Here is a 19,217-nt window from a genome sequence, read left to right on the forward strand (position 1 = left end):
GGTCTTTTTCTGTACTATGTTACATTTTGAGAATCCTTGAGGGCTTTGATTAAGCTTGTTTCTCCATTTCTGGATTCTTGCTTAATGACTTTCCAAGGTGAACTAATTTCAGGTTTTGAGGTGACAATCTACGAACTGTATGATCCAAGTTTAAAGTATGGTTAATAGGAGATGATTGTAGTGCTTTTCCTTTCCCTTTTCCTATAATCTGTCAAAAAGCTGGTTAGCCTTTTTTTGGGTCATTAAGTCACGACACTACTTCAGTCAAGTATGGGCAACTTCTCAAATTGGGATTATCTTTCAGAATGGAGGTTCTGAGAAAGGATGAGCAGTGATGTGTAATGGTTAGCAACGATGAGTAATATTAAGCCTGGCAGTGTTATTGCCACTGGTCTACCGTGCTGTTCCTTCCACTGCTGCTGATGCTGTTCTGTTATTGTCTCAGAAGACCACAGTCATTTGATAACAGGAAACCTTTCCAGGGCAGCGCTTACAATCAGTTTACTTCAAAACCATAAAAATAATTTAGTCTTGAGTTACATCTTAGATCTGGACTGGTGCTGTTCAGAAGCTATCACTATTCAAAAAAGATTATCTGTTTAGACTCCAGGTTTATGTAAAGTTTATGACTGTATTTTCTTGTAGAATATAGGAAGTCTTTAATTGCTTGTCTGCTTCTCTTCTCTTCCACTAAATGAGATCTCAAATGGCTTGTGTCAGTTGCCTTCATTTTAGCATGTTCTTAAAGCATAAATCCCCAGTTTCTAACCAAAATGAGCACATGAGCCACACCTCTGTTAGCGATGTGTTGAGAGCCCAAGCCCAATATCCTGGCAAGACTGGTTTTGGGATCGGTGTATGCTGCGGAAGCTGATGTTTCCTGTTGCATGAACCAATGTCCAAATGTATCTAATTCCAGTGCTACAGGTTTGGGTAGAGAGAAGTAACACTGTTGCTTTTTGTTTTATTATTCTCTTTTCTTTTTTCTTTCTTTTTTTGTGGCACTCTTACTTTTTATTTTTTTAAAAAAAGCAACTTAATGAGCTGCCACCCCAGCAGAAACCCAGGCACAGAATAGACCCAGATGCAATTCCTAGTCCAGTAAGTGCTGTATATATGTCAATTGTAGTCTGTGTGTTGGTGACCATCTGTGCATGCCTGAAACCTGAACTTCACCTCACTAACCCTCCATCATTAATCCTTTACCCTTTTCTTGCTGTCTTCTGCTTGCCTTATCAAAATGAGTAACATTACACCACAAGAGGTTGTTAAAATCTTCTGTGATGAATGGTGAGGCAATAGAAAGCAGACTGTTTCAGAAACAGATCATGAAGAATGTCTCCCCTTCACTTTGTCTGGTCTTTAGAATATCTCCTTCATCAGATTCCAACTGGCATTTTCAGTGTAAGCCATCAGTATCATTGTCCGTACAATGTGTGTCTCGTGTTAATATACACACAGCATGAGCCTTTGTAGCCATGTTTTCTACCAGTTTTGAGCAGAATTTGATTACTGTTCTTGTTGATATACCAGTACTGGGCTAATGCTTTGAAGTTCTAAAATTGCAGATAAACTGTCTTGTTTTGATGTTAATTCCTGATATAAATCTTCTAGTAGATTAATATGAGGCATGGGGAGCTATAAACATTCTCTCATTATCTGTGCTTATACATAACCATTAAATTTTGAATTTTAAAATTTAATGTTTATGTGTAGAGAATCTTACCTAAAGAAAGAAAAAAGCAGCTACCTTTTGGATTGGAAGAAAAAAAACACATTTGACTTTGTTACCCTCGTATCACTTCTTCCTCATTTAGCCATAGTTGGTCATATAACAGGTACCAGCAGTTAAGATCACCAGTGTCAGTCAGTCTGTAGACTCTTGAAATGGGACTAGATTTATCCTAGAGTAGTCGCTGTCTGGTGCTATAGGAGGCTTTTTGCTGGCAGCCTGGAGTCCATAGTGAGAGGGTAGAAGTTCTGCCATGCAAACTTCTGTATTTCACAATTTACTCTACGCAAAGGCATGTATGTTTTGTGGCAAAATAAGATCAGAAGAATGGTTGCTGGCTTTAATGCTTTCATTCAGGCACCGGTATGGAAATGTAGTTAAAACCGTGTATAACTACAATTTTCTGTTCTTATGCAAAGGTCAGTGGATATTTTCGTCAAGTAAAACTGTTCAATGCATTTCCATTATCTTAAGTGTATTTGCATTAATGAAGAATTTGGAATACTAAGAAATTTAAGATTTTTTTACTGGCTTTGTGAAGTTTAAGCTTGATTCATTGACAAGTCTACTGAAACTTCACTTTCCACATCCCCAGAATTCAAATCATTAACTCTTGAGCACCACGGAGTAATGAAGACTTCCACCTGAGCTTGCAAGCATTTGTCTTTAGGTCAGAGTTACAGTGGTTAGAAATAAATGCATACTATGAAAACAGTGGGAACGTAACAGAAAGGAAAAGCCAGGTTATCTATAGAACTTCACCCTAAGGCTCACAGAAGCTTCTAATTTTAATTTGGCTAGGACTGGTATACAGGGGAATGCTACCAAAAATTCCTTTCTTGATTTGTGTTCGGCTTTTATGAGTTCAGATCAGGCCTTAAAACACAAAATACACTACTACTCAAAATATTTGGGGAAAAATATTATTTACAACTTGTAACTTATTTTTAGTCATTAAGTACTATTCAAAATCAAACTGAGAGGTGACTGCTTGACAAAACTTATTTGCTTTAGACTTCTTATTTTTAGAGATAGTAATGTTTGCCTCAGGTCCCTTTTTCACTGCCTTACAGATAATAAATTTTGTATTTTACAGTACTTTGAAACCAAGCCTCCAAATATTAATGTGGTGTTTTCCATCATAGATTCAAGTGATTGAAGATGACAGAAGTAACCGTGGGTCAGAACCATTTGTCACTGGAGTGAGAGGGCAGGTCCCACCTCTTGTTACTACAAATTTCTTGGTCAAGGATCAAGGTAAAATATTTTTCTTTACCTAAGCAAACAAACAAAACACAAACCCCAAGGAGTCAGTGACAGAACTGTCTGTGTCTTTAAAGGAAAAGTTTGAGGAATGATTTCAGTGGCTGGGGATGTGTGTTTTACCAACAGAAGCTTCATTTCAGGTCCTGTGTTGATATGATCTCAATTTAGATTGTCCTGATTGTTTGGTAGCTAGTAACCAATGCACAAGTAAAAAATGTTTTCCAAGCTGGGTACCTGGGACCAGCATTAGCAGCAATATCAGAAAGCAACAAATGAAGCCACTTCTGTACAGCTATATCAATGACAGTTAAGAACTGAAATTTACTAGCAATATAATTTGAATTGGACTGGGAACTGTATTTTTTTTTTAAATCATGAGTGGGATGTCAATTGGTCCATGGCCTTCATAGAGAACAGATATTTAATCTTTTAATTTCACATGCTTTTTTGGAGATTTTAAGCTCCCTTAAAACTTCAGAATCGTATTCTACAATCAAGTGATTTACTCTTCAGCCAAAATTACAAAATCAAACAGTAGAAATGTTTGAGTCGAGTTTTCTGCCTATAGTACATTTTAGTCTGCGAAAAGAGTGAAACAGGAATGCCTTTTTAGAGGTTTAAGTTGATGTGGAGTCAAGTTCATTTGTTTTGAGGTAAGGGTTTTTATTATACATAGTTAATCATAAAGAGGCATTTTGTTTAGAATTCAAGTTTTGCATATATTGAAATTAATAAGATAAGCTCTTAGTCTCTGTAGCTTAATAACACAACTGAAGGAATCTTTATTTATGTTCTTGCATATAAACTTGTACTGAAATTTGTGGGGATTTTTTCTTTGTTCCCCAGGTAACGCAAGCCCCCGCTACATAAGATGCACATCTTACAATATTCCCTGCACCTCAGATATGGCCAAACAGTCCCAAGTTCCCCTAGCTGCTGTCATAAAACCGCTGGCTACTCTACCCCCAGAGGAGGTGAGAACCATATGCAGAGTTACATATGCACTGTATGCACTCTGAACTTGTCAGGGAAATGCTATTAGATGTCAACATTTAACAGATACGCTGAGAAGGAATGTTCAGGTAATGAAGACTAGGTAAACATTGATTCTCCCACAAGTGTGTGGTAGAAATCTGTAAGGCAGAAGAATGCTGTGTTCAAAACATGTATTATTTTGATCTCCATGATAATTTCAGCTTTTTTGCATTAACTGTCAAGCACTATGACCAAAATACTAGGATGGTCACAAATGCATAGACTTCCAGTTGATCTCAATTTCTTTCTTAGCCTAAAGTATTTAAGTGGTTACTGATCACTGATGTTAAGTCTTTTCTAGGATGTCAAGCTGTGGAACTGGATAGGAACATATCAAGCAGCACTGGTTAAGCTGTCTAATGTGCACGTACATGCATAGCTCTGTGTGAGGTGACAGCACAAGACTGAGTATGGGGCACTGCTGAGCTGCACTTGTATTTCTGCCCTTGCTTTGTGCAGCACTTATTTTCTTCTAGGTGTAATGTGTGGCTAGCTAGCCTTTTACCCACTGTCTGGTTGCTGAGAACATGAAAGCTTTGAGAATCTTACAGAGCTAGACATTTTATAAAATATTCTAAATACTCTGGCTACTGTGTAGTGTTAGCCTGCTTGGAGCAGTGACATAAAGACAAATATGCTTGTTAAATTTTAATACATATGTTTGCAGTATTCTGTGCCCTGTTAAACTTAACCTTAGCATCCTCTGGATTTTTAAGGGTGTTTTTTTTCTTGTTGCATTTCATTAATGTTCCTAAACTATGGTTTGGATTTTGAAAATTGGTTTGTGGCTGGAGTTGAAAAGGAGCACAATAGGAGAATGTGGTCTTATTTTAGAAATCTGGAGGCTTGTCGAGCTGCACATTTTTAAAGCAGCTTTACAAACAACTAGTTGTTAGGTCTCCTGGTGTGTTTCTGCTTTGAACAAACACTTGTGATAGCCAGAGAAAACATGGCTAGGATCAGAATATTGCCCTGGAGACTGGTCAGCTTCTAGCACTGGAAAGTTCTTTATGGCAAGGGCAAACTCCCTGTGAAGGGGCCCTTCCAACAGATGAAGGCTCAGCTGTTCAGAGCAGTAAGACTGTAAATAGAGCTAAAGCTTAACCTATCAGTAATGCAAGGATAAGTGTCTCATGAAAATACAGTATTCAGATAAATCTAGAACGTATAAAAATCCAGCACCTGGTTGCCAGATACAGGACCTTTGCCCTATGTTAATGCACAGTTCAGAAAGCAAAGCTTAAGGCTTCAGAAGGAAGTATCTCTGTGCCTTCTGGGAGTAAGTGGTTAGTGGCAAGTTATGTATATCACTGCATGTTTACAGCACCCTTGTAGTTTGTTTGCATGCATGTTATTGGGGGAGAGGCTGAGGAAAAAGGCTTATTGTGTGAAAGTATAATACCAGTGTTGCCTGGCAGTCAGAAAACTTGAAATTTTGTTTCCTCTGAGGAGGTCAGCCTGGGTGATAGGAGCTGAGAAATGCTGGCCGCAAAACCATTGTATTGTCAATAAATGATTAGTGGGGTTGAATGAGAGATGTGACACATCTGTGGCATGAAGAGAAAGAAAGTGACTGGAGCATTTGCTCAACTCCTACTCAATGAATGTTGTCTCTTAAACATGATCAGAGGTTTAGGGTGACCGAGAGAATTAAGGCTGGACACCTTTAGTGTCAGAAAATGTAGAAGTAATTAAAACTTTCTTTTGAGCTAGATTCTTAGTTATGAAAGGTACTTTGATCTATGAATGCAGCTTGTAGCTTGCACGAGTTTTGTCTTAATCATTTTAAAATGCTTCCTGCTTGTTCTGAGGCTGAGAAGCTGCAGAAGTTGCCAAGCGTCTTATTCTGGTTTGGCTGCAAAAATAATATATTATCAGTAATAGTTCAAAAATGATATCACTACATAACAGTTTGAAGGACTTGCTATACAATAGGGTCGAGACAAGCAGAACTTACGGATATGCTGTATTTCATGGTGGACTTCAAAAATAAGTCTTATCAGCTGAAATTTTTGAAGATTGTCTGCATGCTCTATGTTCTTGAATATATGGAATGCAATGACTGGCTTCTGTTTTGTCAAAAAGCTTGCTTTTTACAAGTGAAAAATATAAGAGGTGAAGAGTTGCTTTTAAAACACCCAACCTGTGGTGAAATGTAAATTCTATGTTCGCTCCCATGAGGTTATCACAGCCATTTTTTGCATGGCTTCAGTCTTTTGTGTTCACTTGGGATAATCTGTGCTGTGCAGTGTGGTACTCCTGCTAGAGCTCATGCTCCTCAAGCACACTACTATATAAGGTAGTGCAGCACCATGCAGAAGTACTTCTTTGTGTCTAAGTGGGATAGCCCATTAATGAATGCAGCCCACAAAGAGCTGCTGTGCTAGAGCTTAAGTTGAAAAGCATTTACAAAATACTTCTTCAGGCTTCCCCCGCCCCCTGTGCTCTCTCCCACAGCTGCCAAAATGTTAAATCCTATGCAACGTACAGGGAGATAGTTTTAAGATCTACAATATGTGTGATCACTTCTTTCTCATCATCATGTGACCTTTCTTTTCTTTTTTTCCCCTGCTTCCACAGACTCTTCCTTACTTGGTAGACCATGGTGAATCCGGTCCTGTCAGATGTAATAGGTGCAAGGCTTACATGTGCCCTTTTATGCAATTCATTGAGGGTGGAAGGAGGTTCCAATGTTGTTTCTGCAGCTGTGTCACTGAGGGTAAGGTTTCTTCTGGAAATCGGTCTCTAGGCTCTATTGGAGTGATCTTTGAACAAGATGCAAGCAAATAAATCTTTATCATGTTATGATCATTTATAACGTATACTGTGCTTTAATGTGTGTTTAGTCTTGTAAAAAAATCATTATAAAACATGTTCAGTGCTCAGTTCTGAAATTATGTTCAAATTAAGTAGGTGCTTATGCATTGCAGTATTACTGTACCAAACTTTTAACATGAGGCACTTGTAGCATAATGTATGGTGGTTTGAGAAATTACTTATGCTATTTTCTTAGGGTATTTCAAACTTATGTTTTTCTATTACAGACTGAGATGTACATCTAGTCAGTAGCATGAGTTAGGATTTTTTTTTTTTCTCACAAAGCCTGTTTAAACACTGCTTAGAGATGAGATTGCAGGTAAATCTGCTACAGCTGAAGAGGAGTGTTCAATATATGCCAGTTAATCTTAATTGCTCTTCTAAATTAGTATGAAACATGCTTCCTTTTAAGCAGAAGTCACTATGTGCAGCTCACAGCATGACATGCGTAGATTTGTTTTGAAGGCACAGTGGAATGTAAGGTATAACAAACCTTATGGTGATGTTTTGAGTGTTTCATTTGGTAGCACTGATGGCTTTTAATGGACTGTTTGTTCTTGTCACCTCAGTTATGCTGTACAACTGTTTGTACAAACCAAAATGGAAAGCTGATGGGGGTTAGAAGTGGCCAACTTTAAAAAACTTATTTGTCTGGTGATTTTCGGCCTGCATGCATTCCCTGTCCCTGCTTACTCAGCAGCTGTACAAATGGCTGTACCTGTAACAACTGAGCCCAGGCAGAAAAGGGAGGGATGCCCAGAGACTGCTGATGAAAGCAGTGCTGTAAAAATACAATGTAGTTGTACCTAATACTTAAGAATAATTTCTGTTTTCTCTGCAAAAACAATCTGGTAGTTAGCTTGTACTGGATGTGTACTTGGAGAGAAGAGTGATAGGTGCTTACATATATAGTCTTAATGATGTCACTTTGTTTTCTTCTGAATTGTTGAAACTTTGAACGTTTAGCATAATTTAAAGGTGGTGAATACTATCATTACAGCTAATCTCATTTTATTCTCCCCTAGAGCTATATAAGCAGCTATAGCTGGAATACATTTTGTCACCCTAGCAATTCTGCAGGAGGGATTCCCTGTCATGGTAGTTCTTGGGGCACAAGGGAAATGCTTTCTCTGTTTCTGCAGCTGACTTCTGTAGGCAAAAACTTAGCTTGACTCCTATTTTACCTTCTGATGCCTGGTACCAACACAAAAGTACTGGGCACTGGGCATGTGGTTACACTCTTGGTTCCTTAATGCTTTATAATCCACTGTAAGAAGTACCCTGTCTATTCTGACAAACAGATTATGGCAATCTTGGCACCCGAGAGTGCCTAGAAAGCTTTACACTTGTGCAGCATGGGAAGGGAAGGAAAAAGCTAACTCATATAGCAAAATAAGGAGCTCGATCTTTTGGTAAGCCTGAATTGAGTCAGTAATGTTGTAGCCTGTAGTTTGCCTCAAACTCTAAAGTCATTTGTTACTAATTATACAAGATTGTTATATTTTTCCTTTGGACTCAATCCTTCAGAAGAATACGAAGAGCATGTTGTAGTGACGTTTCTGATATGAAATGTAAAATGAGAATGTAAAGGAGATTCAGGAAAAGTACAATAGTGACTATACAGCGTGCCACCTGGTGCATAAGACAAACTGGAAGCAGTTTGTGTGTATTTCTTGGCTTTAATGATGCTCTTAAATTGCATTAATATTTTTAGTAATACTTGCATGCTAGTACAGAGTGCTAGCTAGCTTTCCTGGAGTTTTATTTGAAACAGGTGTTGTCATGTTAGCTCTCTAGTCACTGTGTTTATCATGGACGTGTTACTGAACTTAATATTTTTTCCATTCCCAGTGCCACCTCACTACTTCCAGCATTTGGATCATACTGGAAAGCGAGTAGACTTCTATGACCGACCTGAGTTATCACTGGGGTCTTACGAATTTCTAGCAACAGTTGACTATTGCAAGGTACAGTAGTATGTGTTTATTACTGTGTTTTGTTTTGCTTTTAAATAAAAAGTCTGTTTTCTTAAAAGTAATAATGACATGAATTGTCTGGGGCTGCTTTCTAGCTGGCAGAGATAATAAACAGCATTAATCCAACCCACTTCATTGTGTAAGATAATGTGCTTGTCTGCTTACTTCCCAAAGTAGACGAAGTCTTGATCACCCATGACATAATATAATTTTGTTATAGCCGCCTCTGTCATTCTCTTCTGGTGCTACATAAGCAGCTGTAGCTGCTGTTACCTTAGCAATTCTGCAGGAGGGACTCTTTTGCAGTAGTCCTTGGGGCAGATGGAGAATGTAGGAGAGATTAAAGAAAAGTACAGTGGTAACTATGCAATGTGCCACCTGTTGCCTAAGGCAGACTTTACCTATTGAACTTAAATTTCAAGTAGTGGTTAAAAACACAAGAATAGTGTGGAAATATATACTGTCAGAGCTGATTCACTTTTAAATTAAAGATTTAATCAGGTAGCTTTTTCATCAGTCCTCCTGGTCAAAGAGAAGGGGTTTGAAAGGGCCAGTCGAATCTGGCAAGTAAACAAGTGGTTACAGGACTGGTACCACAACCAGGTGTTCAGCTACTTAGACCATGGGACTGACTTTGAGAAACCTGGTCTACTGGGGGCTGATGGGGTCCATCTGTCAGAGAAGGGGAGGAGCATTTTTTGTCGTAGGCTTGCCAAGCTGGTGAAGAGGGCTTTAAACTCAAGTTGCCAGGGTAGGGGAACCTCAATCCATCCCGTTCCGACCAGCTGGATGCCAGTGCCAGGAATAGATGCCTAGAGCCTGGAGAAGGATCACAGATCAGCAGGAGTGCACCTGAAGAGCAGCACAAAGGAATTCCAGCCAGTAAGTTGGCTTCATCAGGGGCCCAACTTAAATGCCTCTATGCAAACGCACACAGCATGGGGAATAAACAAGAGGAGTTAGAGACGTGCGCATGCCTGCAGGGTATGATCTTATTGGCATCACGGAGATGTGGTGGGATGGCTCCTGTGACTGGAGCGCTAGAATGGAAGGTACAGGCTCTTTAGGAAGGACAGGCAGAGGAGACAAGGAGGAGGCATTGCCCTCTATGTCAATGACGAGCATGGTGCATGGAGCTCCGCCTGGGGATGGATCAGGAGCCAACCCAGAGCTTATGGGTCACGATTAAAGCGAGAGCAGGCACAGGTGACATTACTGTGGGGGTCTGCTACAGGCCACCTGACCAGGAAGACCATGCGGATGAGGCCCTCTATAGACAGACAGGAGCAGCCTCACATTCACAAGCCCTGCGCCTCATGGGGGAATTCAACCACCCCGGTATCTCTTGCAGGGACAACACAGCAGGGCATAAGCAAGCCAGGAGGTTCCTGGAATGCGTTGATGATAACTTCCTTCTCCAAGTGACAGACAAGCCAACGAGGAGAGGTGCTATGCTGGACCTTGTTCTCGCCAACAAGGAGGGGCTGGTGGCGAATGCGAAGCTCAAGGGCAGCCTCACCTGCAGTGACCATGAAATTGCAGAGTTCAAGATCCTTAGGGCACCAAGGAGGGTGCACAGCAAGCTCACTACCCTGGACTTCAGGAGAGCAGGCTTTGGCCTCTTCAGGGATCTGCTTGCAAGAGTACCACGGGAAAAAGCCCTGGAGGGAAGAGGGGCCCAAGAAAGCCGGTTGATACTCAAGGATCACTTCCTCCAAGCTCAGGAGTGATGCATCCCAACAAAGAGGAAGTCAGGTAAAAACGCCAGGAGGCCTGCATGGATGAACAAGGAGCTCCTGGACAAACTCAAACTCAAAAAGGAAGCCTACGGAGGGTGGAAGCAAGGACAGGTAGCCTGGGAGGAATAGAGAGAAATGGTCCGAGCAGCCAGGGATCAGGTTAGGAAAGCTAAAGCCCCGATAAAATTAAAGCTGGCCAGGGACATCAAGGGCAACAAGAAAAGCTTCTATAGGTACCTCGGTGATAAAAGGAAGGCTAGGGAAAACAGGGGCCCTCTACGGAAGGAAACGCAAGACCTGGTTACCCGGGATATGGAGAAGGCTGAGGTACTCAATGACTTTTTTGCCTCAGTCTTCACTGGCTAGTGCTCTAGCCACACCGCCCAAGTTGCAGAAGGCAAAGGCAGGGACTGGGAGAATAAAGAGCCGCCCACTGTGGGAGAAGATCAGGTTCAAGACCATCTAAGGAACCTGAAGGTGCACAAGTCCATGGGACCTGATGAGATGCATCCGCAGGTCCTGAGGGAACGGGCGGATGAAGTTGCTACGCCACTATCCGACATGTTTGAGAAATCGTGGCAGTCCGGTCAAGTTCCCACTGACTGGAAAAGGGGAAACATCACCCCCATTCTTAAAAAGGGACAAAAAGGAAGACCCAGGGAACTACAGGCCAGTCAGCCTCACCTCTGTGCCTGGCGAGATCATGGAGCAGATCCTCCTGGAAACTGTGCTTAGGCATGTGGAAAATAAGGAGGTGATTCATGACAGGCAACATGGCTTCACTAAGGGCAAATCGTGCCTGACAAATTTGGTGGCTGCCTACGACAGGGTTACAGTGTTGGTGGACAAGGGAAGAGCCAACAGATGTCATCTACCTGGACTTGTACAAAGCATGAGTCACTGTCCCACATGACATCCTTGTCTCTAAATTGGAGAGATGTGGATTTGACAGATGGACCACTTAGTAGATAAGGAATTGGCTGGATAGTTGCACTCAAAGAGTTGTGGGCAATGGCTTGATGGAGATCAGTGACAAGTGGTGATCCTCAGGGGTCAGTATTGGGACCGGCACTGTTTATCATCTTTGTTGGTGACAGGGACAGTGGGATTGAGAGCACTCTCAGGAATTTTGCCGATGACGCCAAGCTGTGTGGTGCAGTTGACGTGCTGGAGGGAAGGGATGCCATCCAGAGGGACCTTGACAGGCTGGAGAGGTGGGCCCGTGCAAACCTCAAGAAGATCAACAAGGCCAACTGCAAGGTCCTGCACATGGGTCACGGCAATCCCAAGCACAAATACAGCCTGGCCAGAGAATGGATCGAGAGCAGCTCTGAGGAGAAGGACTTGGGGGTGTTGGCTGATGAGAAGCTCAACGTGACCCAGCAATGTGCGCTTGCAGTCCAGAAAGCCAACCGTACCCTGGGCTGCATCAAAAGAAGCGTGACCAGCAGGTTGAGGGAGGTGATCCTCCCCCTCTACTCTGCTCTCGGGAGACCCCACCTGGAGTCCTGCGTTCAGCTCTGAGGCCCCCAACATGGGAAGGACATGGACCTGTTGGAATCAGTCCAGAGGACGGCCACAAAGATGATCAGAGGGCTGGAGAACCTCTCCTGTGAAGACAGGCTGAGAGAGTTGGGGTTGTTCAGCCTGGACAAGAGAAGGCTCTGGGGAAACCTTATAGCAGCCTTCCAGGACCTGAAGGGGGCGTACAAGAAAAGCTGGAGAGGGACCTTTCACAAGGGCACACAGTGACAGGACAAGGAGTAAAGGCTATAAACTGAAAGAGGGTAGATTTAGACTAGATATAAGGAAGAAATGCTTAACTATGAGGGTGGTGAGGTACTGGAACAGGTTGCCCAGGGAAACTGTGGATGCCCCATCCCTGAAGTGTTCACGGCCAGGTTGGATGGGGCTTTGAGCAACCTGGTCTAGGGGAAGGTGGCCCTTGACCATGGCAGGGAGGTTGGAACTAGATGATCTTTAAGGTCCCTTCCAACCCAAACCATTCTATGATTTAAATAATAATTTCTAAGGAATAGGAAAAATATGTGCAAGGTGTTTATTAAAGCAACTTGTATCTCTGCTGAAATAAATGCTGGGAAAATAAATGCCTAAATATTGCAACTTTATACTGGTTACCTTCTGATGCCTCAGCTTTACTTCGAGTTAAGGGAAAAAAAACAATCGTCTTGCTTCTAACAGCATAAGAAGCATTTTTAAATCAAATGAGATGCGATCTTCCCAGGTTTCTTGAAAGTTCTTCTGTTTTTGCTTTTGTTCTGTGTGTTCCTTCCAGTATGACCGATAGATTTCAGAAAACTGTCAACTGAAACAAGTTTTTCTTTACCAAAGCAAACCTGATATTTAAGTAGAAGGGAAAGGTTGCAGTTCTCAGAGAGGAAAATCTTTCGCTTTATATTGATGAAATCACCTATAACAAGTCTGGTCAGATTCTAAAGTCTTGAGAACTGGCAGGAAACTTCCCTGTCTACTTTCCCTATCTGGCCTAGTCATGTAAATGGGTGATTTAGCTCTGACTAGCCTGTTCTTCATTGAGCAATGGCAAAATCAGTCTAGGGCATGTAATACTGGTCCGTTTCAAGCACGGTGTACTTATGTTGTGTGCTATTTGGGCAGGGATGGGAGAATGATCTGAAGAAACCGTTACTGCTCATGAGTAGAAAAGTACATGAAAGCTATTAGAGTTTTGACCAGCATTCATTTGTCTGTGTTGCAGAGCTGTTATGTGGGCTGCATTGCATGGCCATAATGTGACTTCTTCCCTCTCTTCCACAGAATAACAAGTTTCCCAGTCCACCTGCTTTCATTTTCATGATTGATGTGTCTTATAATGCTGTGAAGAGTGGCTTAGTGAGGCTAATATGTGAAGAATTAAAGTCACTCCTAGATTACCTGCCCAGGTAGGTATATCGTGTACTACTGTAGCCAGTCAAAACAGGGGAAAATGTCACTTTTTCCCCTTTAAAAAAGAGCTAGAAATTAAAACATTATTTGGTAATCCTATCAAGCTTTTCTTCAGAAAAAGGCCAAGCAGAACATCTTTCTGGGTACCTTTCTAGGTGAAAATAAATTTTCCTTCCTTTCATTTTTCCCTTATCCCTTATTGTGTTGGGTTCCGTGTAATGATTTCACTATATACTTAGATATGAAGGCAAGTATGTCTCTTGCAGGGAAGGCAACATGGAAGAATCAGCCATTCGAGTAGGCTTTGTCACCTACAACAAAGTGTTACACTTCTATAACGTGAAGAGCTCACTGGCACAGCCACAAATGATGGTTGTCTCAGATGTGGCAGATATGTTTGTGCCGCTCCTTGATGGTTTTCTGGTAAATGTGAATGAATCCAGGACAGTTATTGCCAGGTAACAGAAATTGATTTACAACGTGTGTAATAAACTTCTTGTTTGGTAGATTCAAGTGTTGCGTGCTTATATGTCATGTTATTCTCCTAGAAGTCACTCCATGTATTTTAACTTCCTAAACTTCCTATACTCTTTGAGATTAAGCTGGCAAAGTAGGATGGGAAAAAGCATGGGGTAAGGGTGTATTTGGCTCGTAGTCCAGCTTGGCAGAGGGGGATTTAGCGCAGAAGGGCATTGGGGGGGGGGTGGGGGGGGGGGGACACGACAACCCAGAACTAGAATAATGCAGAGTGAGAGTTGTAAGAATACTGAATCACTGTCTTTAATGCAACTGCCTAAAAAACTGTAAACTGAGACAACAGTGGTGTCTAATTTTGGTTCTGTGGAGAAAACTGAATGAGTGGGATAGAGAAGATGCAATTTAGAAGGAAAGATAGATAAATTAGCAAAGTTTTGCCAAACTATTTAACACGATACTTGAACTGTAATTAAACTATGGTGTGTAACTAACTACATTTTGGGAACTAGACCTGGCACTGCATGTTTTTGAAGAAAATTTCCAGCCTGTTTTGTAGTGCATTAACAAGCATAAATACAAAACTGTGGATTGAACCTATTAGTCTTTGAATAGTACACAGGATGCTTGGCAAACAGAGGCCAAGAGTCACTAGTCTTTCCTACGAGTTTACTTACCGATATATATTGGAATATATTAAAAGAGCAGGAATACAAAAGGGCTATTGGAGTAGGCAGCAGCTGAGGTTATACAGCAAGCACTGAGGATATGGATGAGAAAAGCCAATGAAGAATGACAAAGCACCATTTTTTTCCACAGATAAATGATAAGATGCCAAATACTGTAAAAACTCTGCAAATTTACAGACACATTAGGGACTTCTGTTTAAACCACCTCAGTCTCATAGGTCATCAACTGCAACTGTGTGGCTTTTCCAATTAAATGGAATCTTGAATTCCTCCTTTTTCTTGTTTTTTGCTAGTTTGCTGGATCAGATTCCAGAAATGTTTGCGGACACAAGAGAAACAGAAACTGTTTTTGCACCTGTGATTCAAGCAGGGCTGGAGGCGCTGAAGGTTAGTAAATGCATTGTCATGGCAAATTGTTTTTGGTCTGAGTACTCTGAAGTTCATATTTTGCTGACACACTAAGACGACAGTTCTAAAGCTTTTGTAAGTCTCATTGTGGTAGATGTGCTACATGTAGGGCGTACTTGGCTCATTCTTAAAGTGCATGTACTTCCAGTTCTATGTAGCTATCTATCTGTTCTCTAACCAATTTTTTTTCAATAATTTTTATGCAAAGTACAAGACATGTGGCTTCATCTCAGTTACCTGGCTGGGTTTTGCTTTGAGCAGTTTATAAAACCTACAAAAAAAAAAAAAAAAAAAAGACCCTCCAACATTAAAATCAAGTGCTGAAGTCTGTCATGTCTCATTGAGTTCTGTAACATGGCATCTTTCTAATTCTGTGCTTAAAGCTCTGGTATAATCTTAAATAAAAGGAGAGAAAGCAACCTGTTGAAGTTGCCTGCAACAAAGTGCTAACCAAGTAAAGCTTTCCTAAAGTTCTTCCATTCCAATACTTCATCCAGATAATTACATGCACGACCTAATGCTGACTTGTGTATACTGATCAAATTGATTGCCTGTATGATTCCATCCAAAACTGTTCATATAGCTCTGTTTGTCTGTCATGCAAGTCCTTAGAAGTCTCTCTTAAACTCAGTTTTAATGACAATTGTTCAATCAAGAAACAATATGAATTACTAACTGATTGTTTACATACTGCATGTGTCGGAGAAAATAACCTACTAAACGTTAGCTAGTGTTGACATAGGTTTCTGATTTAAAATTAATGATCTGTTGAAGCTTAGGTTACAAAATCCTTTGCTATTTCTGTAACTCTTCCATTTGCACAAAACCTTTTGTAGCTGAGTCCTGCTTGCTGCTCTGTGTCTCCTTGGAGTCAGTCCTTTTGTCCCTGCCATGGAACTAGCACAGGTCCAGTAGAACTGAAAGTTGCTTTTCTGTAACTGACCAGTAAGCTGTGCTCCCTGTGTTGGATACCACTGAAGTAACAAAGTGATCACTGAGCCTGTGTGTCTGATAGAGTGCTTTCCTGACACAAAGAAGTGAAGTAATGAGGATGCTTGAATGCTTGTTCTGGAATCACAGTTTCCCTTACAATTTTTATAAATGTTTCTAACCTGAGCTTTTGCACTCGCTTTCCTGCAGGCAGCTGAGTGTGCTGGCAAGCTCTTCATTTTCCACACCTCTCTGCCCATCGCAGAGGCCCCAGGGAAGTTAAAGAACAGGGATGATAAGAAACTGATCAACACAGATAAGGAGAAGGTAATAATGACTTGCATGATGCTTACATTACAGGCCTATATTATACACTTTATGAGCTAAAATAACTCTGAAGCAACATTTAAAAAAATTACAAGGGTAGCACGTAATGTAACTATCCCAGCTAATATCTTTTAATATTGCACTTTTCTGTTCTCGAGCAGAGCTGTGTAGACTTGACATCATAAGGACAGCTCTGGTATGAGAACAAGAAGAGGGAGATCTAGATGATTATACAGGATAAAATACCATAGCTGGGTTGAAGTAAATGTGCTGAACTTACAATTAAAGCGAGATGTGTAGTGATTTTCGTAATATTCAACAGTTCCTCAAAGGCAGGGTCAGGAAGAATTTACACAATCGTGATTTCCCTGAAGAAACACTTAAAGTATAAAAGTGTATTGACTGGGATTACAAACTGGATCTCACCTTCCTTTTCTTACCACAAACTTCTGATCTCATCTCTGACTTGCTTTCTTAGACTTTGTTTCAACCACAGACAAGCTTTTACAACAACTTGGCCAAGGACTGTGTGGCCCAGGGCTGCTGTGTGGATCTGTTCCTATTTCCAAACCAGTATTTGGATGTGGCAACACTGGGTGTAGTAACTTACCAGACAGGAGGCTCCATTTATAAGTATGCATATTTCCAGGTAAGAGTGACATTGGCTCAGACTGGTATTTGATCTAAATAAGAATTATTGTTTAGTTAAGAGCTATTTTTCATACTGTGAATCATAGTGAACGGGTACTTCTTTGGAAATAAATCGCTACTTAAATTTCAAGATTTTCACCAGAATGATTTTGTTAGCTTTATGTCTTTACACAAAATATCTCTATTAATAACAACAACAAAAAAAAACCTCAAGAACAACAGCTATGCTGTTACGTTTTAGCACAATATTTTAGTAGCAGGGCACTGAGTCATGTATGATGGCTGATTAAATTTAGAGTAAGACTACAGGAGATAGTATCTGGTTTTAAATTACTTTATGGTTTATGGAGCAGCTCTGATTTATGGGAGTATGAAACTTCGATTATGGCTTGTGTTCTAGCTGGAGACGGACCAGGATAGGTTCCTGAATGACTTGAGAAGAGATGTCCAGAAAGAAGTGGGATTTGATGCTGTAATGAGAGTGCGCACAAGCACAGGTGGGTGCTAGCATAAATGAGTCTTAATAAATTGACCACTTCAAGCATGTCATATGGGAAGTAACAGATATTTCCCTAGTTTAAAACATCTTGAGACTAGGCAATGCAAAAAGCTCTGCTAAAGCTTTGAAATTCTAAGACTTTTGTCAAGACTGAGCAAAGATCCCTGCTGAAACCTGTCAAGATAACTTAGTGTCACTGATGACAGGATTTTCAGGGCTCCAAAGGCTGTCTGCCTTGTTATTCTTTTGAAAATTGTGGTTCATGTTGGGTTTTTTTCTTTTTTAGGTATTCGAGCAACTGACTTTTTTGGCGCTTTCTATATGAGCAACACAACTGATGTAGAGATGGCAGGTTTGGACTGTGATAAAACAATCACAGTGGAATTCAAGCACGATGACAAACTGAGTGAAGACAGTGGTGCACTCCTTCAGGTGAGGGGGTAGGCCTTCTAGGAGAAAGTAGTGAGTTGACAATTTAGAATTGTCAGCAAAACTGTGTCAAGGGGGAACCAGATCTCAAATGGGGAGAGTGCCAGTTGCTGAAGAGGATGAGGTCGCTCTGAACCGAATTATTAGACACTCCTTCAAGGAAATGCTCTTTCTTTCTGCCCCTTACTATACCCTTAACATTTCAGCATACTTGTTCTCAGGGTGACCTAGACTGCTTCAAATTACATTCTATTTTGTAGTACCACACCAGTTCCCATAATACAAACTGATAGCATTGCTGCTTGTTATCTTTCATTGACCCTGACTCTTAGCATATGCTTTTAGCTTATTGTGCAAGTCTTGTACATAATTGTCTTAGTTGTTTAGCCATCTGAGTCCTAGTTTTTAATGAAGTATATTCAAACCCTGCCTTTCTTATTGTAGCAGGACCTCATTTTTCTATATCCTGGCATTTTTGTCTCCTACAGTGTGCTCTGTTATATACAAGTTGCGCAGGACAGCGACGACTCCGCATTCACAACCTCTCCTTAAACTGTTGTACGCAGCTTGCTGACCTCTATCGAAACTGTGAGACAGACACGCTCATCAATTACTTGGCTAAATATGGTAAGGGTAAATATGGTAACAAGAACTGCAACCTTTAACTGCTGTTAAAATGCCTGTTGTCATCCAATGACACCTGTTTATTCTCTTTGCATCAAATGTCATGTGACAATCCTGATACTTCAGTCATTTATGGGAAAGAGCATAAAGCTGTGATGATACTATTGTTGCTTAGGACCAGAGGTACAGATAGAGGGTGTAGGCTTATCCTTCGTACAAATTCTTGTCTAAATTGTTTTAATAGAGATTTGTATTGACAGCTGTCTGAATTTATCCTTGTATTTATTTTTGGACTGGTTTAGTTCGTTCTTTTAACTGTTCCAGAATTTTGTTCCGGGAATAGGAAATGGTGGCCTTTGCTCATAGATCAGTGTTAAATATCATACTTTTATGCATTGTACCTTATTTACCCTTTCTAGTTTGCAGTAAAAGCCTACAAATCCAGCAGAGATTTAGAGTTGTGTATGTTTATTGCCATTAAAATGTAAGAAACAGTACATTAAAGAAAGATGGCCAGGCTATAAAAGGAGTTTCTATAGTACCCCACGATTTCAAGTATGAGTAAGTGTATTTTAAAGTACATGGGAGATAGAGAGTTGAAGAATATGTAATAAAACGGAGTAAATGAGCTTCTTCAGATCTTCAATAGGAATGTATCATCTCTTTCCCACAAATTTGAAGGGGAGGGGAAAAAAA

The 19,217-nt window shown here is 40.7% G+C and overlaps 1 protein-coding gene across 4 annotated transcripts in view; it reads left to right on the top strand.

The window, feature by feature from the left end:
• The window catches only part of SEC24C (SEC24 homolog C, COPII coat complex component), a 41,924-nt gene that overhangs the window by 18,072 nt on the left and 4,635 nt on the right, over window positions 1-19,217 (top strand). For 3 of the 4 annotated variants that reach the window (XM_082310507.1, XM_082310510.1, XM_082310508.1), the window contains 13 exons: window positions 1,033-1,101; window positions 2,878-2,989; window positions 3,845-3,972; window positions 6,614-6,752; window positions 8,702-8,817; window positions 13,362-13,486; window positions 13,757-13,948; window positions 14,947-15,040; window positions 16,202-16,318; window positions 16,797-16,967; window positions 17,370-17,466; window positions 17,755-17,900; window positions 18,386-18,524. In XM_082310507.1, the coding sequence (XP_082166633.1) occupies window positions 1,033-1,101; window positions 2,878-2,989; window positions 3,845-3,972; window positions 6,614-6,752; window positions 8,702-8,817; window positions 13,362-13,486; window positions 13,757-13,948; window positions 14,947-15,040; window positions 16,202-16,318; window positions 16,797-16,967; window positions 17,370-17,466; window positions 17,755-17,900; window positions 18,386-18,524 (1,645 nt within the window). The remainder of the gene's footprint in view (window positions 1-1,032; window positions 1,102-2,877; window positions 2,990-3,844; window positions 3,973-6,613; window positions 6,753-8,701; window positions 8,818-13,361; window positions 13,487-13,756; window positions 13,949-14,946; window positions 15,041-16,201; window positions 16,319-16,796; window positions 16,968-17,369; window positions 17,467-17,754; window positions 17,901-18,385; window positions 18,525-19,217) is intronic. The other variant, XM_082310509.1, reaches the window with a different exon arrangement.

This window comes from Platalea leucorodia, assembly GCF_965183815.1.
Source record: "Platalea leucorodia genome assembly, chromosome: 4".
NCBI lineage: Eukaryota > Metazoa > Chordata > Aves > Pelecaniformes > Threskiornithidae > Platalea > Platalea leucorodia.